The sequence below is a fragment of the Lutra lutra genome, chromosome 3 (assembly GCF_902655055.1).
Source record: "Lutra lutra chromosome 3, mLutLut1.2, whole genome shotgun sequence".
Classification (NCBI taxonomy): Eukaryota; Metazoa; Chordata; class Mammalia; order Carnivora; family Mustelidae; genus Lutra; species Lutra lutra.
In genome coordinates this window covers 57,198,699-57,224,320 of record NC_062280.1, presented here as the reverse complement: position 1 = coordinate 57,224,320, position 25,622 = coordinate 57,198,699, and the positions used below count along the sequence as shown (strand labels likewise).

At 36.6% G+C, this 25,622-nt stretch overlaps 1 protein-coding gene across 6 annotated transcripts in view; it reads left to right on the top strand.

The window, feature by feature from the left end:
• Positions 1-25,622, top strand: part of WDSUB1 (WD repeat, sterile alpha motif and U-box domain containing 1) — a 49,189-nt gene that overhangs the window by 7,642 nt on the left and 15,925 nt on the right. For 5 of the 6 annotated variants that reach the window (XR_007125895.1, XM_047721873.1, XM_047721875.1 and 2 more), the window contains 6 exons: positions 3,862-3,955; positions 13,248-13,281; positions 14,628-14,668; positions 14,749-14,855; positions 15,706-15,882; positions 21,736-21,876. Coding sequence is in view for 5 of the 6 variants with exons in the window: in XM_047721873.1 (XP_047577829.1) it covers positions 3,862-3,955; positions 13,248-13,281; positions 14,628-14,668; positions 14,749-14,855; positions 15,706-15,882; positions 21,736-21,876 (594 nt within the window). In the remaining variant the exon portion in view is untranslated. The remainder of the gene's footprint in view (positions 1-3,861; positions 3,956-13,247; positions 13,282-14,627; positions 14,669-14,748; positions 14,856-15,705; positions 15,883-21,735; positions 21,877-25,622) is intronic. The other variant, XM_047721876.1, reaches the window with a different exon arrangement.

The window sequence follows — 25,622 nt, the reverse complement described above, 5'->3', positions numbered from 1 at the left end:
TTAATAATTCTCATTAATTGAGTGTTGGACCTCCTTGATTTCTTTCCCTGTGTCACCCACCCACCACATTTCTCTCTTTATCTTTTCCATACTTTCTGGAAACACACCTTAACTTCATCTTTTAACCTTTTGTGTTTTTTATTCCATCATATTTTCAATTTCAATAAGTTCATCTTCTTCTCTGTTTCTTTTTTCTCCGTGTCCTCCTTTTATTTTATGAATGCAAGGTCAACTCAAAACTCAGGATACCAGTTAGAGGTTTTTGTTTTGTTGTTCCTTTCTGTTTCCTGATTATCCTTGTTTGCTCTTGAATCTTTTTTTTTTATTTGTTTACACTGGTCTCTTTCATATGGTTACAAACTTCTTCAAATTCTGGTGATCCTTGTATTCCATTGACATTTAAGAATTAGGCAATAATAAGATGTTTAGAAGCTCTGTGCACATAGTGGTTTGCTATTGCTGGCTTCCCTTTAGGGTGAGGAAGCAGGTTGTTGGCCCTGACTGGAGCGGTTCAGGGGCTTAGAGAATTGCCCTGGAGCTGCCAGAAAGCTCCCCAGAAAGCCATTCTTTTCCCCTAGAAATGTTTTGCCTAGAGAGAAGCATCTGGCTTTTGTGCAACATGCTGTGGATGGGATGAGGGAAGGATTGGAGGTGGACACCAAGTGTTCTATCAATAGACTTGTTGCTAACTTTTTTGTTTTCAGGTTGATATCTGTGTCCTCCTGATTTTCCTTTTCCCTAGCTGTTGATAAGTCTTTTGGGGTATTCTAGGGCAGATTAACTTTCTTCTGGGCTGTCACCCCTCCCTTTGCACTCTGAGCTATTACTCCTCTGTACTTCCTCACCAGTTATTTTGCTTTCTGCCTTACCAAAACTGGCTTCAGTTTCTAGATTGCTGACACCTCTCTTTCCATTCTCTTCATTGATGTGCTTTTATTTCTTTATTAATTCTTTCACTATCATTTTAATGGGAACTCTGAAATTACATGGGCAATTGGCCATCTTGCTTCAGATGCCTAAAAAGATTCTTTGTTGTTACCTAAAAAGCTTCAGTTAAATTACAAACTACATTTTGTTGTTTACAGTTATTGTCAAAGAGAAACAAAGCTGGACACTAAAATATAAGGACAGATTTTCACGAGTAGTATACTATTGCAATTGGGAGAGAGTCAAACATGAACGGTACTTAGCTTCAGTTTATACAGAGGTGACTTGGCATTTTGAAGGGAGAATGAGGAATAAGGAGGGGAGGTCAGTGGGGCTCTGTAGAGTCAGAGAAGTGAAAAATTTCAAACAGGAAGGATAGGGGCTATGTGAAACTCATCTGGGTTTGCTAACTGGCACCTAGGCAGATTAGGCTCCTACTCTCCCAGAGAGTGGGAGATAGGGGTCCTATCATCAGGTTCTGGCTGGAAAGAACAGCAAATTCTATTGGCAGCCTTGAGTTTTCTCAGGCAGATACTTTAAGGGGGCTAGGATTATCCTAGGCCTGCAGCCTTGAGCTGTCAGAAACTAGGTTAATGTTAAGTCTTTATAAGCTAAACTCAGGGCCTTAGTTGAGAAGAGGGCTCAGAAGACCCTAGCTAGAGTTTGATCAAGGAGAAAATCTTTGTCATTATACCAGTGCATAGAGAATGGCCCGTTATCAGGAAGTATTTATTTTATTAAAATAAATTTCTCTTTGTGGAAATTCAGTTAATTTATTGCCTGTTAGGTTATATTTAGTCATTCTTTTAAATGTGTTCAATGACATACTGGTGAGGACCTGGTGCTTTCGTTGGTCGATCCTTTCTTTTTACTCCTGCCAAAGTAAAATTCTTAATGAGAATCCATGAATATAGTCATATATTGGATGTTCTCAATATGTCTTTAATAATTGTTCAAAAATCTAATGGTTTATGCTGTTAAACCCTTAAGTTTGGACACCTTTAGACTTTTTAAGTTTACCGTTAAAGCCTTTTTATAAAGTGTTTATCATCATTTGCATCTAATTTTTTAAATTGCTTATTTGTGGGACGCCTGGGTGGCTCAGTTGGTTAAGCCACTGCCTTCGGCTCAGGTCATGATCCCAGCGTCCTGGGACCAAGTCCCACATCAGGCTCCTTGTTCTGTGGGGAGCCTGCTTCTCCCTCTGCCTCTGCCTGCCACTCTGTCTGCCTGTGCTCGCTCTCTCTCTCTCTCTCTCTGACAAATAAATAAAATATTTTTTTTTTAAATTGCTTATTTGTTAGGAAGGAGTATATAGACTTATGGATCTTACACTTGAGAATATAGCCTATGGCGGTATTGCAAGTTTTATTGGTCTTCATGTGGTTTACAACTCAACTTCGATTGATTGTGCCAGCTCCTGATCTGTATGTTCATAGTGCTTTCATGGACTACATTTCCTCTCCCAGATAAAAATACATGTTTTTTCCCTATTATGAATAGAAATAAAGTGTGTATATTTAGTAACAATAATACATTTTTTTCTATTTGTTGAAGCTTTTACCTACTCTAATGACCTTTTTGTTTAATTAAATGCAGTTATCTTAAGAGGAATTAATGCTTCAAAAAATTTTTATTCTGAGAAATTGATAGCTTTCACTTATTTTGTCTCCTCAGGTCAACTTCTTAATAGTAATTTTTATAGGTTGTCATGAAAAACTATTGAATTCCTTCGGTTTAGCTTTAAAATAGTTGTGATATTTCTTTTCAGTGATTACAGAAAGCACAAAAGGGAGTATAGTGTTACTGTACTTTGTTGGAGTATTATAAGATATAATTGGAATTATAGGATGTATAAATTATCATTGATTATTTTTTATCTATGGAATGAGAAGATATTTGCTTGATATCAGATTTTAAAAACTGATATTTGTGGGGTGCCTGGGTGGCTCAGTGGGTTAAGCATCCGCTTTCGGCTCAGGTCATGATCCCAGAGTCCTGGGATTGAGCCCCGCATTGGGCTCCCTGCTTAGTGGGGAGCCTGATTCTCCCTCTCCTGCTCCCCCTGCTTGTGTCTGCACATGCTATCTCTCTTTCTCTCTCTGTCAAAGAAATAAAATCTTTTAAAAAATTAAAAAAATAAAAACTGATCTTTGTTTACGTATTGGGGGAATTTGATTCTTTTTAGGTATTCAGGCAATTGGTATATGTGTATATATACTTGTGTATATATATATTTTTTAATACTTATTTTATTTTTAAGTAGGCTCCATGCCCAGCATGGGACCCAGACTCATGCCCCTGAGATCAGGAGTCGCATGCTCCATTGAGCCAACCAGGCACCCCAATATGTATTTTATATTTTTTAAAAAATTAAATGCCAAGATTATCTTAATAGTTTAAAATTTTATTTTTTTAAATATTTTATTTATTTGATAGAGATCACATGTAGGTGGAGGGGCAGGTGGGTGGTGGGGGGAAGCAGGCTCCCCGCTGAGCAGAGAGCCCGATGCGGGGCTTGATCCCAGAACCCTGAGATCATGACCTGAGCTAAAGGCAGAGGCTTAACCCACTGAGCCACCCAGGCGCCCCAATAGTTTAAAATTTTAGATTAGCTTAAAATGTTAAATTTTTATGTATTTTATAGAGTTTAAGATTTTAAAAGTACTTGATCATTATAATCCCTCCACATTTGCTGTGTGCACCATTTTCTTTACCCATTACTGAACATTGGAAACCACTTAATCACACTGCATTCCAATACGTGAGTTGCATGAAGATTTTTTTCATTTTTTTATTCTTTAGGCACTTAAAGATAATTTATTAATAATAATTTATTAATAATTTATTAATAAATGAGTGAAATAGTTTTGACTTAAAAATAAATTCTAAGCACAATCAGCTTGCTAATTTTTCTTGCCTTGTTATTTGCAGGTTTTGAATTAAAATATAAAAGTACACTGAGTGGGCACTGTGCTCCTGTTCTGGCTTGTGCTTTTTCTCATAATGGGCAGATGCTAGTCTCGGGGTAAGCTATTTAGTTTAATTTCCTTAAGCCATTTTGATATGAAGTGGAACAGATATACAGAAAAGTGCATAAAACGTAAGAGAACAACTTTGATAAATGGATGCAAACCTGTGTAACCACTACTCAGGTCAAGAAATGGAATGTCAGTGGTTCTGCTCCAAAAGTCTTCGCCTTCCAGGTGCCCCTTTTGGGTGACAACACCTCAAGTCATATGCAATATCACTTTTTTTTAAACTGATTTATAACAGATCATATAATGTGTATTATTTTGTGCCTGGCTTCCCTTAGTCAACATGATGTTTGGCACATCCATTCATATTATGGTTTGTTGGTTTTCATTGCTACATAATATTCTATTGAATGTGTATACTATAACTTATCCATTTTAATGTTGAAAAACGTGGATTATTTTCAGTTTGGGAGCATTACAATAATGTGTGAAGCTCTCTGTGTCTTCTAATGTACATGTTTGTGCATTTTTCTAGAAAAAACACATAGGAATAGAATTTATGAGCCATAGAATAATTGTATTTTCAGCTTTGGCAGATAACATCAAATTGTTTGCCAAGTAGCCGAGCTCCTCTATAGCTGTGTTATTTCACAGCCTAGCCTATACTCGATATTTGGTATTTTTGTTTTTTTTTTAATTTTTAGCCATTCTTATAAATGTGAAATGTTATCTTACTGCCTTTTAAATATGCATTTCCCTGAAACAGTAAGGTTAGAATCTTTCCAGAAGTTTATTGGCCACATGTGTTTCCTCTTTTATGAAGTGTCTGTTCATGTCTCTTGCTCATTTTTCTTCTGTATTTTTCTTATTGATCTATTGTTGAAATTGTATTTATTGTCTCTATAGTTCAGTGTATGAGCCACTTATGTGTTGCAAATATCTTTTCCCTTCTGTGAATTTGTCTTTTCACAGCTTCAATTTTAGTATAGTCAGTTTATGTTCTGAGTCGTGAGGATATTTTCCCATATTAACTTCTAAAATCTTCATTGTTTTTACTCTATCGGATTTGATTTGTGTGTATCATGCACAGTACAGTAGGAGTCCAGTTTTATTTCTTTCCATGTAGATATTCAGTTTTCCCAGTAATACCCTTTGAAAAGATCATCTTTTCTCATATTCTGCTCCCTTGCCAGAAATCGCTGACGATATGTGTGTGGATCTGTTTCTCAGCCCATTTCATTCTCTTATTCTATTTATCCTTGCTCTAAAACCATTCTTTCTTTCCAAGGCTTTATATTTTAACTATTCCTGGATTTTTGACATTCCATATAGAGTTAGCTTGTCAGATTGCCTCCAGCTATCCCCTTTACACACACAGACCTGTTGGATTTTTTTTTTTTAATTTTTATTTATTTATTTGACAGACAGAGATCACAGGTGGGCAGAGAGACAGGCAGAGAGAGAGGCAGAGAGAGAGGAAGGGAAGCAGGCTCCCAGCCAAGCAGAGAGCCCGATGCGGGGCTCGATCCCAGGACCCTGGGATCATGACCTGAGCCTAAGGCAGAGGCTTAACCCACTGAGCCACCCAGGCACCCCCAGACCTGTTGGATTTTAATTGGGGTTCTGTGGAGTCTGATAAATTTGGGGATAATGGACATCTTTATGATATTGAGTCTTTTAATCCATGAAGATGGCGTATTTCTCCATTTTTGTTTTGATGTCTCTCAATAATTGTCTTCTATGTAGGTCTTTATCTTTTCTGGATTTATTTCTAGGCACTTAATTTTTTTGTTGTTGTTATTACAAAAGACATGTCTGATATAGGGATGTATATATGGAAAGACAAAGTTGAGATCTTATAAGGGTCTTAATTTTTATGTTTTTTATGTACAAAATCATACCACATGTTGATGGCTTTTGTTTCTTTCATTCTAATCATTATACCTTTGACATCATGTATGCCTTATTGAACTAGCTAACAGTACCAGGATAGTGGACATAATGATAACAGCCAACCTCTGATTCCTCTTTGCAAAGGAAAGCTTTCATTATTAAGTGTGATCACTGTAGGTTTTGGGAGATAAATTTTATTAGCTCTTCTATCCCTTCTAGTTTATAAGAGGTTTTGTTTTGTTTTTATCATGAAGATTCTCTTCATGTTATGATTCTCTTGAAATAATCATCATTTTTCTTTTATTCTATTCGGGTGGTAAATTATATTGATTTCTCAAATGTTAAACCAGCCTTGCTTTGTTGGAATAAACACAGCTTAAAAAGGATTTGACTGTTTCTGTGCATTGCTATAGAGAAGACTGATTCTAACTGTTGCTTTTCTCTGGATGTAACTTGTATTTTTTTTCAGTGGCTACTCCATAGAACTTTCTCTTTGTGGCTTTTTTTGTACTTACTTTGTATTGAGATTTGGATATCTTTTTAGTGAGTTTGCTTTGAAATTCACTGAGCTTGTTAAATATATAGAATGAAAATTCAAAATTCAAATCTCTTCAAATATTGCCTCTATCCTTTCTCTCCTCTAAATCTGGGACTCCCAACCAAATGCAAAATATACTTTCTTACTATAAACTTTATATCTTTTCTCTTCTCTTCTGTATTTTCATTCTCCTATTTCTCTGGCTTTATTCTGAGTGGTTTCCCCTTTGCTGGTGCTCTCCTTAGCATTATATGATATATTAAACTGGTCCATTGATGAATCCTTAATTTGGGTTATTTTGTTTTTTTGGTCCTGGAATTTGTATTTGGCTATTTTTTCAGGTGTAACTTTTTATGATTTCTGGTTCTCTGTTAAAAATCTTAACATTGGCTTTTATTTTTCAAAACTTTGTTCTATAAAGCAATTGGTTTGGTACACAGTAGCGTGATTCAATTACTTTGTATTCTCTTTGTGTACTTTGGTATATTTTCTCCTTGCTGCCATTGGATTTTCTCACCATTGCCTGTTTGATATCACGGGCCATACATTCATGGCTCTTCATGAGCAGCTTTTGTTCCAGCCAAGATATTTAGACTCCTAACAATCATTTTAAATATTCTGGACTAAGCTTGATTGTTCTTTTCCCATATGTTCCAATCCTTGCCAAATAATAAGCCAAAAAATTAGTTATGTTGCCATTATTTTAGATATGAGTCTTTTATCTCAAAAGATGAAAATGGTTCATCATCAAAAACCAAGTATATTAAAAAAAAAAAAAAAAAGCAAGTATGGTAACTCTCTTTTGACCTAGAATTGAAGTCAGTGAAAGTTTAAAGAAAGTTGGATTTCCTTCTGTTGTTTTGGGGGGATATATTGTGCATTTCACTCTTAAGAGTTTAAGTGACAAAATGATAATATGAAATTCAGCAAGTATTTATGACTGTCTTATGTGCCCAAGTCTCTGCCAGTTGCATTACAGCATATAAAAGGAAGTAAAAGACTGTGCCCTTGGAGATGTTTTAATTCTGTATCCTGATGTTCAATGGAAGATCTGACATGCCTTTGCCTTCTAAATCTTAAAAGAAGTGTTAGGTGAAACTCAGTAGAGTTTTGTGTTCTGAAAACTATTTATTTTATAATGCTATTTTATAGCATTATAATTCCTTATTAGCTTGTTTATCTGTCAATTGTAATTAACATTTTATGTTAACTAAAATGTACCTTTTTCAGTCATGTGGATAAATGGAATTTCGCATTATTACATACCTTTTGGTATATGGTATTGCTGTAGGTCGCATATATTTTTTCTGAATGGTCTTAATTCATTTGGATAAATATATAGGCAAGTGAATGGGTTAGAAATGTAAGATGGTGAAATATAAACATTTAGTTTTTTTAGGGAAATTGGGATATATCCCACTTAAATCCCACTTTAAATCCCACTTCATGAGTAGGTAAAGAACAGGTTCATTGGTCAGTGATAGATTCCATTTGTGACTAAAGGTATTGATAAGGTGGAATGGATACATATGCTAAAGAGGGAGACAGTGGGAAAAAGTGAGTAGGATAAAAGATACTTGAATACAAGGGGCTACATAGGAAAAATGAATTGACAACAGAATGGGATTATACATCAGGTGTGCTAAGGAAGTTGTATGGGGCATAGATAAATAGAGTAACCCTGTAAAAGGCATCATGGAATTTATGCGGATCTGGGAGGATTGGGAAACCAAAGGGGGATTCCAAGAGGCAGGAAATTCTTGAGTGGATTAAAATGTATGATAAATATAAAGAGGAGTAAGGAGAATTGAGACAGGAAAAATAGATGGTAAAGATGATAGAGACCTAGGATGTTATAACTTTGTATAGATTTAGGAAAATGATAGAAACTCTCAAAGCAATTCTAATATGCATTGCGTAGCTACGAGAGATGCATGCTAAAGGTGAAGTATTGAAATGGAACCATGATTTAGGTCAGTGGTTCTCATATGTTTCGGTCTTAGGATTCTTTGAAGTTCTTAGGATTCTTTGAAGTTCTAGTTGGAAGTTATTGAAGACCTCAAGGAGCTTTTGCCTATGAGTTATATATATTGCTATTTACTGAAAATAAAATTGAGATAATTCTAAAATATTTTTAATTCATTGAAAAAAAATTCAATGCATGGCAACATTTTTCCTTAGGGAAAATAAAAAAAGAGAAGAGCGGATTGTTTTATTTTTAAAAATCTCTTCAGTATCTGGGCTAGCAAAACATAGATGGGTTCTCATGTCTGCTTCACACATTCCATTAGCTCTCAGAGCGATGATGGCATCATATACATGATGGAGCAAAATATGCAGGAAATTCTTCCTTCCATCTTTTTCTGCATCTCTCCTCTAATAACCTCCCTCTAGCCTCTTAGCAGAATTTGTCTTTTGTTCCACCCTACTTCTCTTGATCAACCAGATAAAACGAACATTAATATATATCAGCTTCTATTCAGGCAGGAAAGATGAGTCTTCATAATTCAAATACGACTGCTTCTTTCTATAAATTCTCAGTTTTAGTAGCTAGGATTTCTTGGAAACCAGTTTTAAAATGCCCATTGTTAGAGTTTTAAGAGTTTGATAAATAACATCCTCTTTTCTTCTTCTTGAGTCAAAAACCAGTAAGAGAGAAATAGAAGACAGACCAGGTAACATGACGGTAGATCTGCAGCTGAGCTGCTCACCTGCTCTTGGGCAGCTCGGACCACTGCACGCTCCTCTGCAGGGGCAGATCAGATAAAGCAACATATAGAAGGGCCTGGGCCACATGACCTAGCATCTTCCCCCAAACTTTGTAGTAATTTGTCATTCTTTTTTCTGCTAACCAGGAGAGGGAGAAGAGAGGCCAGAAACCTTAGTCCAGAAAGGATGGGAAGTGTCCCCTCTCATCCCAATAAGAAGTCTCTTTATATTTTATCTATTTTATAAATGTGAAGGATAGAGTTTTATTGTCATGAACTTGGAGTGGCTTTACAAACAACCTTCTCTTGCTCAGTAATGACTAGCATGAAAACTTAAGATCACTTTTCCAAATCTCAAATCATCTTTTCCCCCCCATCTCTTTATAACATTGTTCATAATCCTATAGAACAGATCAGTTCATTTAGTAGCCTAAAGGTACATGATGCTGTTTATCATGGAGGGTTATTAGATATCTCATTGCTTGAAATTAGATGTCTTATGAAAGCTTTAGTGAAATTTGAATAGCTGTGCCACCTGCTTTATATGTTCTTAGGCTAAAACTGTCAGGGTATGTCCCCATTATGAGTCACTTTTAATTTTAATACATTCATGGGGGATGATGATCTAGGAAGTGTAAAGTCCAAAAACTTGTGTTTTAGGATCACATAGAACTGAGTTTTCATCCCAGCCCTTCCACTTCCTAGCTGTGTGACCTTAAGCAAATTCTAATTCCACATCTTATCTCAGCTTCACTTCTCTTATTTATAAAATGGGGAAAATAATAATACATTCCTAATAAGATTGTTCTGAAGCTTAAATAAGAAAATGCAAGCAAAGCATTTATTATTGGGAGGCATAATAATTGTTTAGTGCATGATTAATAAATGTTATATATATAATTTTTTATGTAATCTGGAAAATTGGGCATTTTCTGATTTCTGCTTTTTCTGAGTTTTAGCCATTGACCTATCCTAAGGGGGCATTCTTAAACAGCTGTTTGAAATTTACCATGGTCATTCAGAAAGAGTTGTTGAGGACTTTGTGTTGCAGCATCCTCTATATAAAGTCCTTGAGGGTAATAGTTCTTTCAGGTCTCAGTCTGAGGAATTGATGTCTCTTTTCCAAACTTTGGGGTTTGTGTTTCTATCTTATATGGTGTTAAAAGATCATGTTTTCTTTTTTGAATTGCTGTTGAAGAAGCTCAGAACCAAAATTGCAGCCCTCCTGTAGCAGGGTGGACTGGATTTTATGATGTGTGTTCTGGACAATGCATTTTTTTAAAGATTTTATTTATTTGAGAGAAAGTGAGTGAGTGTGAGTGGTGGGGGGGAATAAGAGAGAGAAAGGTACAGGCAGACTCTCACTGAGTGTGGAGCCCGATCCCATGAACCCTGAGACCATGACCTGAGCTAACATCAAGAGTCTGACATGTAACCGACTGAGCCTCTCCAGGCACCCCTTGGACACTAAATTTTAACCTTCATTTCTCTTGCCCACCTTGTCTTTGTATTGTCTTCCTCTCTAGTCTCCTCACATAATTTTTACCTTGTTTTTGCTACATCTTTGTAAGAGGCTGCAAATACTTTCTGAATGAGAAGAAACATAGGTAAATATATTTAAAATGAAAACACTTAAGTGCAAAATAAATCTTTAAACTGAGGAATACACTTGTTCTAAGGAAATGTTGGTAATTTCATTTGATTAGCCTCTTCTCTCTCTCTCTTTTTTTTAAAGATTTTATTTACTTTTTTGACAGACACAGCAAGAGAGGGAGCACAAGCAGGGGGAGTGGGAGAGGGAGAGAAGCAGGGTCTCCACTGAGCAGTGAGCCCGACGTGGAGCTCAGGACTCTGGGATCTGAGCCGAGGGCAGACCCTTAACCACTGAGCCACCCAGCCAACCTTGATTAGCTTTTTGGCTATTATATAAAGCTAGTTTAGACCAAAATGCTTTAGGTGGCTGCCCAATGTTACTGTAATATCATGGATCACCCATGAGTCTATGGTTATATGCTCTTCCATATCAGCCACATAACATATGTGTTGTTGCTCTCCCCCAGTATCCATGTAGGTATAATTGACATATTTACAGTCTTGAATGAGCAGAGTTGAGGTTTTAGAGTGCCACAGAACTGAAGAAATGGAGTATCAAAAGGCATGTATACTAATGCCTCCTTTATAAGGAAATGTGGGGTTAGAGCGACAGGGCAGACTGTGGTGGAATGTGGATACTGAAAAGTTGGGGTAAGATTTACATAAAGTAGGCAGGAAATGTATAACCAAACAGTTGGACTTCTTGTGTGGTGTTGGTTCAGGTTCAATTTAGGAAATATTTTGAAGTTTTATATTGAGTGGTTTCATAGTATTTTATTTTGTGTCTGTTTACAGTGGCTCTGTTATTCCTCTAGTCTTTCACACTCCAATCTCAAATATTAAAAACTATTATTTTTCTCAAAGCCTAATTTCCTTCCCCCAAATCTAATCCATTATCAAATCCTATTGTATCTTTTCTTTGAATCCCATGACCAAATTAGAGACTATAGGAGGTGGGTTGACAAACTTTTTTTTATCTCCCAGAGTTCACAGGTCTTTGTTTATGATTTCCATTCTTCTTGGCTGGATTCATTAGACTTTTAGGAATTCTTCATCTTTGGCCTTTTGTTTCTTAGATTCATTTTTATACCTCCATAGCAAGTGGCCCTGTTCAATTGCCATCAGAGCTAGCTCTCTGTTGCCTACCAGACTGTCCAAATTTCTTGGGTGCTTTGTGTTTTCTTGTTTTGTTCTAGTCTGTTTTTGGCCTTATTGCTTGCTGTTCCCATACTGGACCTTGCTTATTGCCCTAATTTCTGTCTTTGCAGTATACGGTGCTCGTAAAGATTACTAATGATGATCCAGCTCTTCAAGTGTTATAGTATTAGGATGAGTTAGGGTTTGGGGTTTTATATCATTAAAAGAAATCATGTAGAGTTCATATCAAATTTAGAATTATAATGTTCAAAAAAGGAGTCACAAGATGTGTGTGTGTGTGTGTGTGTGTGTGTGTGTGTGTAGAGAGAGAGATTAGTAATTAAGCCATGGCCATATCATTGATAAAGAACAGTGCTGTCTGAAACCAAACCCAAGAAACAAGTACTGTTGAGTCTTGAACAACATAGGTTTGAACTGCGTGGGCTTACTTATATGCAGATTTTTTGATACAGTGCAGTATTTTTTCTTAAGATTTTAAGATTTTCTCTAGCTTTATCATAAGTAGACAATATCGAATATATATAACATACAAAATATGTGTTAATTGATTGCTCGTTGTTGGTAAGGCTTCCAGTCAACAGGAGGCTTAGTAGAGTCAGGTTTTCGGGGAGTAAGAAGTTATACATGGATTTTCAACCACATGGGGAAGGGGCTCAGTGCCTCGAATCCTTGCATTGTTCGAGGATCAAATATAATAGCTTTCCCTTGTAGTGGGTGTTCCCTTTGAGTTATTAACCTGATATGGGATTGTGTCTTATTTATACATCATAAATACTTACCCTCTTTATGGCTAGATGGTATAAATAGCATATGTGACTGCTCACTGAAGTTTGTAATTTTCATATAAATTTCATATATGGCATGTAGTTTTTTGAATAAAAGGTCATGCATAGGAACAAGAAGAGGCTGCATTCTAAATGTTTGCACAACAGAGTCACCTGGGTGGCTCACTCAGTTAAGTGTCGGCCTTCAGCTCTGGTCATGATCTCAGGGTCATGGGATCAAGCCCCACATCGTATTGGGCTCCCTACTCAGTGGGGAGTCTGCTTCACCTGCTGCCCCCCCAACTTATGCACTTGCATTCTCTCTCTCAAATAAATAAAATCTCTTAAAAATAAATGTTTACGGGGCACCTGGGTGGCTCAATGGGTTAAGTCTCTGCCTTTGGTTCAGGTCATGATCTCAGGGTCCTGGGATCGAGCCCCGCATATCTGCTCAGCAGGGAGCCTGCTTCCCTCTCTCTCTCTCTCTCTCTCTCTCTCTCTGCCTGCTTCTCTTCCTACTTGTGATCTCTGTCAAATAAATAAATAAAATCTTAAAAAAAATGTTTGCATATCAATATCTCAGTCTTTTCTAAAAAAGTTACTTAAATGATTTAAAAATACTAATTAATAAATGCTGTACTTTGTTTTTATAGAATTTCTCACCCATAATTTCCTTTTTCTTTTAAAGATCAGTGGATAAGTCTGTCATAATATATGATACTGTAAGTATTTCAAAATCTTTTGTATGTGTGATTTGTGTAAAATATGTTTATTAGGCTACTGAACTAAAAATTTAGTCAGTCAAGATAAACAAAATGTATCCTTTTTTTGAGTGCCTAAGAGTATACATTTTAAGAAATGCTAAGATAGTTATATAGGTTAAGATACAAGTTCTGGGACAAGCCCTTTAATATTTTCAATAATGATTTTAAGGTGGACAGATGTTTGATCAAAGAAAATCGATAGATTTATAGAGCACCTATATCCAAAAGAAAAAAAAAATCACTTCAAATTGATTATTCTTAAATTTTTATACTAGGTTTCCGTAATAGCAAAGGATAAATGTTTACCCCGGGTTGTGGAAGTACACTAGTGTAAGCTGAAAGTGGCCTACTACTGACAGAGTTCTGGCTGGGTTTAGAGTATAAGGAAGAGTAGGATTTAATAGACTTGGGAAAATGCGAGGTTTTGATAGACCCATCTGAATAAAGACCAGAGTTGCACAAATACGAAGAAAAATGCATGTTTTATATTATAAGTGAAGACGTGGTTGATGAAAATACTCTCCAAGAGAAAATGGAGAATGTTGAATGGAGCCTTATAATGATGAGTCCAGGCTGCAGCTGTGCCAGCAAAACAGATGTAAATCATCCAAGTGTAGTGGGTCAAGCAAGGAATCCTAGTCCTCCACGTGAAAAGTTCAAATCACTGAGCACTCTGGCAGGAGGTGGGCAAGAATCCTCAAACTGAGTGAAGTAGATCCTGAATGTTTCTCAAGAAGTTGTCATGAGATTTTACAAGAATAGCTATAACATTAAATTTTCTCCATTAAATATGTATGAGTCTCAGTTAAATACAACTAATTGTACACCTAAAATGAATATAATACTGTATGTTAATTATACTTCACTTTTTAAAAATTAATGAATAAATATGTCTAGATGCTAGATGGCCAGCTAAGTATACTCAGAATCTAAGTGACTAATTTCTACTCACTGGTTCTGCGGTGGATGCAAATCAAATGTCCTAGCGAAAATACAGATCATTTCCTGTAACAGATGTTTCAGGTTACTATGAGTAAATTCAAGTAAGTCAGCAAAAGCCAAGAGCGTTTTACGCTAATATTTCTAGGAAGATGGTCAGCAGGCAACAGTGCTAACTATTGAGAAAGAGTGAAGTAAGTACTTGATAATATTATTAGTTATAGATGCTATCCTCTTTCTGTTGAGTAAAGTGTTAGCTTACATATGTGACTAATAATAATATTAAAACACAGCATATAAACCATTTATGTCAGTAATTCTACTCTTGTTTGAGTAAATTTAAAGCTGTTTTTACTGTTTTTCAGAATACTGAGAGTATACTTCACACATTGACTCAGCACACCAGGTCTGAACTTAACCTCATTTTGCATTAATATAATTAAAAAATTAGTCTGAGGATGTATAATAGTTGTTCTTGTTAACTAGGTATGTCACAAGTTGTGCCTTTGCACCCAATACTCCTTTACTTGCTACTGGTTCAATGGACAAAACAGTGAACATCTGGCAGTTTGATCTAGAGACACCTTGCCAAGGTTAGTAAGGACATCATATTTAACCCATTTCAACCCACTCACCACTAAAATTTTAAATTCCATAATTTTTTGGCAAATTATTCTCCTTTTTCTCAGTATAAAGTATACACCCAAATTTAATATAATTTAAAAATAGTTTTAGAGAAGCCAGTGTTTAAAGTAGTTGGCCTATGTTAAAACTGTTGGTAAGTGCTTTTTGGTGCACATTCATGGATATCATACCTCCCATAGTTTTGTAGACTATTCATTTGTGCTACATACTGTTTTTTCAGAAAAATACAGCCTGGGAACAAAATAGAAATCACAGTTTTAAACTTGCTTATTTTATTTTTGGCCTCATCAAATAATGTTGATACATAATTTAGGAGTTTTATTTTTATCACTGCCAGAATTTACGAAATAGTGGTGCTGATACTCAGATGATAGAGCACATCGAGTACTGATAGGTTTTTGGTATTTGTTTTGTTTTGTTTAAAGTAGGCTCTACGTGCAGCATGGAGCCTGATACGGGCTTGAACTCATGACCTGAGGTCAAGACCTGAGTCAGCCCTTAAATGACGGAGCCATCCCAGCACCCAGACATGAGTTTTATATACTAAAAAAGAATTATTTTTCTGGAGTGAAAAGAAAAAGTTTCAAAAGAATAGTATTTAATATAGTATTAAATAATGCTATAATTACACATAGTATTATTTGATTTTTTTTAATTTCTTAAAAGAATGTTAAAGTAGCAAAACACAGATTTAAGGAAATTTCATTTACTTTTTAATTCCTGGGATATTTATGAAGGAAGTACTTTTCTTTATTGTTATTTTACCTGCCTTTTTGTTTGTCGATTTGTTTTTAAAAGCAAGGAGCATGGAAGATCAAGTGAAGTTTACTGAAAATTGGTCAGAGGAAGATGTCTCAGTGTGGCTTTGTGCACAAGGTTTAAGTGACCTTGTTGGTATTTTCAAAATGAATAACATTGATGGAAGAGAACTGTTGAATCTCACCAAAGAAAGCCTGACTGATGATTTGAAAATTGGTAAGATTAGTGGAAGATAGGCAGTCTTTTTTCTTTTTTCTTTTTCCCAAGATCGTATTTATTGACAGAGCACAAAAATAGGCAGAGAGGCGGCAGAGGGAGAGGGAGAAGCAGGCTCCCCGCTGAGCAGAGAGCCTGATGCGGGGCTCAATCCTAGGACCCTGGGATCGTGACCTGAGCAGAAGGCAGATGCTTAACCAACTGAGCCACCCCAGACGCCCCAAGATAGGTGGTCTTAAAAGTGACTATTAATAATTTACTCTGAGATTGGTTTTAATTGTATTAATAGTCCTCTTAATATTCTGGCATAGTAAGTATTCCAGTATATATCTTTGTAGGGAAGGGCAGTATATTTTTATTATATTATGGAAAAGTTACGTATTTTTCATTAAAGCCACCATGTAACTAATTTAAAAAATGTATATATTTTAAAACTTGAGATAAAATTCACATGATAAAACTCACTCTTTTGTAAGTGTACAATGGAGTGACTTTTAGTATATCCACAGAGTTATATACCCATCGCCACTGTCTAATTCCACAACATTTTAATATATTCAGAAAGAAACCTCATGGCCATGAGCAGTCACTCCTCTTTCCCTTTCACTCTAGCCCCTGGCAGCCATGAACCTGCATTCTGTCTCGAAGGATTTGCCTCCTCTTGACATTTCATAGAGTGGATCATACAATATGTGGCCTTGTCTGACCTCCTGCTTAGCATGTTTTCAAGGTTCATCCATGCCGTAGCATATAGTTAATACTTCATTTCTTTTTATGACTGTTTTAACTCTATGGATTTATCACTTTTTGCTTATCCATTTATCAGTTGATTGAATTTAGAATGCTTCCAATTTAGCGATTACAAATAATGCTGCTCTGAATATTTGCGTACAAGTTTTTGTGTGGTAATGTTTCCAGTTTTCTTGGGTGTATAATTAGGAATGGAACTGGTGGGTCATATAGTAACTCGGTGCTGACATTTGAGGGACTGCTAGGCTCTTTTCAATGCTGGCTCTTTTCCGTTCTTACCAGCTCTATAGGAAGATCTCAGTTTCTCTGTGTCCTCCTCAACACTTGTTTTAATTACAGCCTTCCTAGTGGTTTCTTATTCTGGTTTCAACGTACATTTCCTGGTGACTAGTGATGTTGAATGTTTCCATGTGCTTGTTAGCCATTTGTAGATCTTTGTAGAAATGTCTATCAAGATTCTTTGGCCATTTTAAGAACTGGATTTTCTTTTTTATTGTTTATATAAATTTGGATATAAGACTTAACAGACATATGATTTGTTTTTTGTTTGTTAAGATTTTATTTATTTGACAGAGATCGCAACCAGGCAGAGAGGCAGACAGAGAGAGGGGGGGAAGCAGGCTCCGCACCGAGCAGAGAGCCTGATGTGGGGCTTGATCCCCGGACCTAGAGATCATGACCTGAGCCGAAGGCAGAGGCTTAACCCACTGAGCCACCCAGGCGCCCCCAGACATAGGATTTATAAATATTTCCCCTTGGACACTTAATTGACGGAGCCACCTAGGCACCCCCCACACTGTCTTAATTACTGTGGCTTTGTAGTAGGTTTTGTTTTAAGATTTTATTTATTTGAGAGGAAAGAGTGAATGAGAGCGAGCACAAGCTGGGGAAGGCACAGGGGGAGAGGGAGGAACAGACTCCCCCCTGACCAGGGAGCCTGAAATGGGACTCGATCCCAGGACCCCGGGATAGTGACCTGAGCTGAAGGCAGATGCTTAACTGACTGAGCCACTGAGGCGCCCTGTAGTAGGTATTAAAATTGAAAAGTGTGTGTCCTCCATCTTTTTTTTTTTTCTCTCCAAGATTGATTTTGCTACTCTGGGTTCCTTGCATTTCAATATGAATTTTAGAATCAACTTGTCAGTTTCTGTTTCAAAAAAAAAAAAAGGCCACCTGACTTTTGAAATTTTTAAATATTTTAAATTTTTTTTAAAAGATTTTATTTATTTATTTGACAGAGATCACAAGTAGGCAGAGAGGCAGGCAGAGAGAGAGAGAAGCAGGCTCCCCACTGAGCAGAGAGCCTGATGTGGGGCTTGATCCCAGAGTCCTGGGATCATGACCTGAGCCAAAGGCAGAGGCTTTAACCCACTGAGCCACCCAGGCACCCCATAAATTTTTTTAAGTTTTAATTTAAATTCCAGTTAGCATGCAGTGTAATACTAGTTTCAGGTGTAAAATATAGTGATCCAGTACTTCCCATACAATACTCAGTGTTCATCACAAGTGTCCTCCTTAAAAAGCCACCTAGTTTGGTATGGATTATATTGACTCTTGTGAGTTAATTTGGTGATTATTGTCATCTTAATATTAAGTCTTGGAATCCATAAGCACAGGACTTTTTTTTTTTAAGATTTTATTTATTTATTTGTCAGAGAGAGAGAGGGAGAGAGAGCGAGCACAGGCAGACAGAATGGCAGGCAGAGGCAGAGGGAGAAGCAGGCTCCCTGATGAGCAAGGAGCCCGATGTGGGACTCAATCCCAGGACGCTGGGATCATGACCTGAGCCGAAGGCAGCTGCTTAACCAACTGAGCCACCCAGGCGTCCCTTTTTTTTTTTTTTTAAAGAGAGCACGTGTGATGGGAGGGGAGGGGCAGAGGAAGAGGAAGAGAGAATTTTTTTTTAAGATTTTTTTATTTATTTATCAGAGAGAGCACAAGCAGGGGGACTGACAGAGGGAGAAGCAGGCTTCCTCCAGAGCAGAGAGCCATCTAATTTCAGAACATTTTTTTTTTAAGATTTTATTTATTTATTTGACAGAGATCATAAGTAGGCAGAGAGGCAGGCAGAGAGAGAGGAGGAAGCAGGCTCCCCGCTGAGCAGAGAGCCTGATGTGGGGCTCGATCCCAGGATCCCTAGGATCATGACTTGAGCCAAAAGCAGAGGCTTAACCCACTGAGCCACCGAGGTGCCCCCAGAACATTTTTATCCCCTCAAAAGAACCTCATTCTCAGGGCACTTGAGTGGCTCAGTGGGCTGAGTGGCTGCCTTCAGCTTGGGTCCTGATCCCAGGGTCCTGGGATTGAGTCCCATGTCAGGCTCCTTGCTTGGTGGGGAGCCTGCTTCTCTGTCTCCCTCTGCCTTCTGCTCCCCTACTTGTGCTCTCTCTCTGTCAAATAAATAAATAAAATATTTTTTAAAAAAGAACCCCATTGTCTTTATCTAGCCCTGGCAACCACTAATCTACTTTGTCTTTATGGGTTGGCCTGTTTCGGACATTTCTTTTAAGTGGAACTATTAGTAGGTGCCCTTTGTATCTGGCTTCTTTTAGGTAACGTAATGCTTTCAAGGTTCATCCATGTTTTGTATGTGTAAATACTTCAGTGTGTGAGGTTTCCAGTTTCTTCACCTCTTTCTCAACACATGTTATTACCTGTTGTCTTGATTATAGACAACACGTGAAGTGGTACTAGATCGTGGTTTGGATATGTACTTACCTAATGATATAGAGCATCTTTTCAAGTGCCGATTGGCCATTTATAGATCTTCTTTGCAGAAATATCTGTTTAGATGCTTTGCTCTTTTTAAATTGATTTATTTGCTTTTTATTGTTGAATTGTAGGAGTTGTTGAAATATTCTGGTTACAAATCTTATCAAAAATAGTTTGAAGTCTTAGTGTCATGCTCTAATAAAAATAATACCACAAACTACTATTTTTTTTTATTTTTTATTTTTTTATTTTTTTAAGATTTTATTTATTTGTCAGAGAGAGAGAGAGAGAGAGCAAGCACAGGCAGACAGAATGGCAGGCAGAGGCATAGGGAGAAGCAGGCTCCCTGCTGAGCAAGGAGCCCGATGTGGGACTCGATCCCAGGACGCCGGGATCATGACCTGAGCCGAAGGGAGCTGCTTAACCAACTGAGCCACCCAGGTGTCCCATACCACAAACTACTATTAACATACTGTAATGTCAGTCTCAAGGCCAAAAAAAAAAAAACAAAAAAAAACATACTGTAATAAAATCTTACTGGGAAAGCTTGGGAAATAGGATACCCATAGTGAGATTCATTGTTAATGAGGAGTTAAATAACAACAAAAAATTAAAACTATTTTAAAGTACAGTATTATCTTTCCTTACATGGTAAATATAGCATGTGAACGTATTTAAATATCTTGGAATCTTAAGGCTTTTTAAGAAAGTTAACAGAGGGGCACCTGGGTGGCTCAGTGGGTTAAAGCCTCTGCCTTCGGCTCAGGTCATGATCCCAGGATCCTGGGATCGAGCCCCACATTGGGCTCTCTGCTTGGCAGGGAGCCTGCTTCCCTCTCTCTCTCTCTCTGCCTACTTGTGATCTCTCTGTCAAATAAAAAAAAAAAAAAAAGTTAACAGAATGATGGTTTGTCAGATAGTTGTGTTCCCAGGCCATACTGTGAAAGCCATTTTTGTATCTCTAATAACTTATTTCCTATATAATTTACTCTTTCCTCCTTAAAGTAGGTGATAGAGTATAGGGTTTTTTTTTTGGTTTTTTTTGTGTTTGTTTTTTTTTTAAGGTCTGCTGGATTTAGCATCTTCACTGGTTGATTTCTCATTCCTCTCTCATAATAAATCTTTACCTTATCATGCAGAAGCACTTGACAGTGTAAAGCGGTAATTTTGGATTTCAACACAGGGTGTTTGAAAACATAAAAGCAGCATAGTAAAAACAATTAATAGCAATAGAATTATATTCTGATAAAGAATAAGAAATTTTTGGATTTAATTAATGGTTTGAAATAGTTTTTGAAGGATGTCTCAGGGTTAGTAGTTAGAATCATTTTAAACTTCAGTGAAATAAGTTTCAGAACTATCAGCGCAGGCCAAAATTGAAATGTAATTAAATTTCTGTAGTTTAATAGCAGAATTAGGAAAATCATTATTATGAATGGAGACACGAATGTTAACATTCTATAGTAAATTAAGGAATTTGTTTCATGTTTAATATTTAAAAAGTTAGTAAATTGAACAAACAGAATAAATTATTAAATAAATAGACTAGGGCATTTATTTTTTCCACATCATTCTGAAATATTTTAAGGTTCCAGGGCACCTGTGTGGTTCAGTTGGTTAAGTGTCTGACTCTTCATTTTAGTTCAGGTACGATCTCAGGGTCATGAGATTGAGCCCCATGTTGAACTCCATACTGGGTGTGGAGCCTGCTTAAGATTCTCTCTCTCTCTTCCTCTGCCCCTACCCACCATGTGTGCTCGCGTTCTCTCTCTTTTTCTCTCAAAATAAGTAAATATTTAAATAAAAATGTGAACAGCTAATAACATTAAACCTCCTAAAATTATATTAAACTTCCCGAAATTAAAAATTAAAATAATTTTTAAAACTTGATAAAAGTAAAAATATGAATGAGTGAAACTTGTGTGTATAGTCTTAGACAAACAGATAAGCTTTATTTATGATTGTGTTTCATATGAGATCAGCAAATATATCTAGTTTCAGAAATTTTTTAAATATAAGATGGAATTTTTACATTATTAAACTGATGACCTTTAAAAATTACTGTCAGGAAATTTTTTGTTTAAACAAAGTAACCAATAATAACGAACATTTTCTGATTTTATATAGTTTATTAGTATTCAACAGTCTGAAATTCTCCAATCTTCAGAATAAAGTTATGTAGAATAAACTCTCCCTTAGTTGCTGATTTATTCTAGCCACATGGCATTCTATACTACAAAGATTAAAGATTTTATAAAGAAAACAGTTCTGTGTGGTAAAACAGTATGTCTGAAGATTTTTGGTTGTAATAGATAAGATCTGTTTGCTGGAGACTTGCAAAAGGTTACCAGTGCTTCTCCCACCCTAACAGAATCTTCCCCTCCCCCCCAGAATCTCTAGGGCTGCGGAGTAAAGTTCTAAGGAAAATTGAAGAGCTCAGGACAAAGGTGAAAACCCTTTCTTCTGGAATTCCTGACGAGTTTCTCTGTCCAATAACTAGGGAACTTATGAAAGATCCTGTCATTGCATCAGGTATGTGTGATGCTTTTCTAAGTTTCAAGGCAAATGTGCAAATGAAAAAATAATGTAGGTATTTCACAGGAATATGTTTAAATATAGAAAATTTAAAAAATCTGTCTTACAGATCATAAGTAGTTTTTTTTAAGTCCTTCGATCCGAGGTAAACTAGTGGACATTATAAATAAAATTAGATGGAGTAGGTTTGGATGAGATTAGAGACAAAGGGGTAAGTTGAACAAGCTTTACTTGAACTTGTGAAAGGTGTTTTTGGTTACAAGAATGCAAGGTAAAAAAAAAAAAAGAATGCAAGGTAAAATGTTTTTGAGATAGACTGTTGAAATCTCTTATGTTTATTTTGTCTATCATGAATTTAAACAACCTCATAGAAATAAGATTTAAAGATTATAAATTGTATCTTTCCACATTAATTTCTAACCTTTGTCAGTAGGCACAGACATACATACTTTACATAGTTGTAATCAGTGAATCCATATTATGTTTTTAAAAATTTTTCTGTAAAACAGTATACATTTCTAAATACCAATTTAGTCTATGTAGCTCTATGCTACATTTTGACTCTTGCAAACACATATGTGTATCGGATAGTGGAAATCTTTATATTGTAAATAGCATTGCAATGATATCTTGGTATTTCTTTTTTTCTGTTACCCATTACTTAGGGTTATTTTTATGGCATGTGTGCCCCAAAGCAGAATTAACCAATCAGAATATTTTGTGAACATGAAAAAGAGCGGTTTTGATCATTTTCATTAGACTATTCAGTGGACATTTGAAAAGTGTGGTCTTTCCCCATTGTGTAGTCTTGGCACCCTTGTTGAAGAGCATTTCACTACATATGTGAGGGTTTATTTGGGCTATTGTGTCCCATTGGTCTGTATGTTTGTCTTTACGCTAGTACCATGTTTTTTTGATTACTATAGCTGTGTAATATGTTTTGAAATCAGGAAGTATAAGGCCTCCAGCTTTATTTGTTACTTCTCAGGATTGTTTTAGCTCTTTAGGATACTTTGGGATTTGCTTATGACTGTCAGTATGGGTTTTCCTATTCCTGTAAAAGTGGCATTGGGATTTTGATGGAGATTTTATTGAAACTGTAGATGACTTTAGTTAAGTACAGACAATTTAACAATATTAACTCTTCCTATCCATGAATAGGATGCCTTTCCATTTATTTGTATCTTCCTTTACTTCTTTCCAGTGTTTTGTCGTTTTCAGTATAAAAGAATTTTCATCAGAATGGTGTTTAATCTATTGATAATTCAGAACGGACAGCTCCAACTCATGAATATCACACAGCTTTCCCTTTTCTTTTTTAGGTCTTGTTTACATTCTGTTAGCAGTCCTTTGTATTTCAGTGTATAGGTTTTGCACACACTTTGCTAATACTGTCCTTAGGTATTTAGTATTTTTAGAAAAAAGATTTCAATTCCTAATTGCTCATTGTTTGATATTTCACAGTTGATTCTGTAGATTGACAGTGTATTCTGTGATGTTGCTTTAGTTTTATTAGTAATTATACCTCTTTTATAGATCCTTTTACTTGATTTTCTTCATACATGATCATGTCATCTGCAAGTAGACATTTGTATTTCCAATCTGTGTGCCTCCCTCCACCCCTACCCCTTGTCCTGTTTCTTGTTATGTTGGCCAGGATTTGCAATACAGTGTTGAAAAGAAGTGGTGGGAATTCCTTAATCTGCTTTTAAGGGGGAAGTAACGCAGTTCAATTCAGTCTTTCACCATTAAGTATGATGTAAGCTGCCTTCTATCAAGTTAAAGAAGTTCTCTTCTGTCTCGTTGCTGATAATATATAAAATGCTTATCCACTGAAATCAGATGGTTTTTCTCTTTTATCCTGTAGTATGATAGATTACTATATTAGTTCCCTATTGCTATCATAACAAATCACCACAAAATGAGTAGTGCAACATTTCTGTAGGTCAGAGGTCTAGTACATTCTCACAGGCAAAAGTCATGGTATTGGCAGGTTCTGTTCCTTGCTGGAGGCTCTAGGGAAGAATCCATTTCTTGCTCATTTAGGTTGTTGGTAGAGGTCAGTGCCTTGTGATTTTAGGACTGAGGCCCCCTCTTTTTTTGCCAGCTATAAGCTGAGGGCTGTTCTCACTTGTGGTAGGCAGAATGATGGCTCCCTGAGGATGTCCGTGTCCTAGGGCCTCAGAGCCTATCAGTGTTACATGGCCAAATGGGCTTTGCAGATGCGATTAAGGATCTTGGGATGGAAGAGTCCCCTGTACTATCAGGTAGACCCAGTGTAATCATGAGGATCTTTGTTAAGTGAAACAAAGGAAGCAGGAGAGTCAGTCAGAGGAGAGGTGACAACAGAAGAGGTTGAAGTGATAAGGACCATGAGCGAAGGAATTCAGGCAGCCTCTAGAAGCTAATAAAGACCAGGAAGCAGATTCTCCCTTTGAGCCTTCAGAAAGAATGCCGTCCTGCCGACACCTTGATTTTTAACCCAATGAAACTGATTTCGTATTTTGATCTTCAGAACTTTAAGAAAATAAGTTGTATTAAGTCACTAAGTTTGCAGTAATTTGTTACAGAGGCAATAGGAAACTAATACAGTGACTCCTTTTTCCAGCTTCAAACCTAATATCTCCTTGTATCACATTGCATCTCTTTGACCCACTTTCCCCTTCCTCTTCTGCTTTCAAGAACTATGGTAAGATACTTACCTGTCTTAAAATCAGCTGATTAGTCACCTCAGTTCCTTGGCAAGCTTAATTCTCTTTTGCCATGTTAACATAATCAAAGATTCCAGGATTAGGAAGTAGACGTGTTTGTGGGTCATTATTCTGCCTAACAAAATTACATTCATTGATTTTTTTTTATTGTGGTAATATACAAATATATAAAATCATTTAAACAGTTTTTGAGTATATAGTTTAATGGTATTGAATTTATTCTGGATAGCTCATATAAAGAGAGTCATGCAATATTTGTACTTTTCTGTTGACTTACTTAGCATAATGTCTTCAGGATTCATCCACATTGTATCATGTGTCACAACTGCTTTCCTTTTTAAGGCCGAAAATATTCCATTGTATGTTTATACCATACATGGTATATACATCCAGCCATGGACATGTGGGTTTTTTGTTTGTTTTACCACCTTTTGGCTATAGTGAATAATGCCACTGTGGATATGGGTATACAAATATCTGCTCAAATCCCTGCCTTCAACAGGAGCGCCTGGGTGGCTCAGTGGGTTAAGCCGCTGCCTTCGGCTCAGGTCATGATCCCAGGGTCCTGGGATCGAGTCCCGCATCGGGCTCTCTGCTCGGCGGGGAGCCTGCTTCCCTCTCTCTCTCTCTGCCTGCCTGCCTCTCTGTCTACTTGTGATCTCTCTCTGTCAAATAAATAAATAAAACCTTTAAAAAAAAAAAAGATTTAAAAAAAAATCCCTGCCTTCAGTTCTCTTGGGGTATATACCCAGAAGTTGAATTGTATGGTCATACAGTAATTGTGTATTTACTTTCATGAGGAACCACTCTATGACCTCCACAGTGGCTGCACCATTTTACATTCCCACCAGCAGTTCACAGGGGTTCCACTTTTTCTACATCCTTGCCCATACTTACTGCTTTTTAGTTTTTGTTTTATAATAGTCATCCTGATGGGTATAGGTGGTATCTCATTTGGGTTTTGATTTGCATTCCCCTAGTGACTGGGATGTTGAGTGTCTTAGGTACTTATTGGCCATTTTCTATATCTTC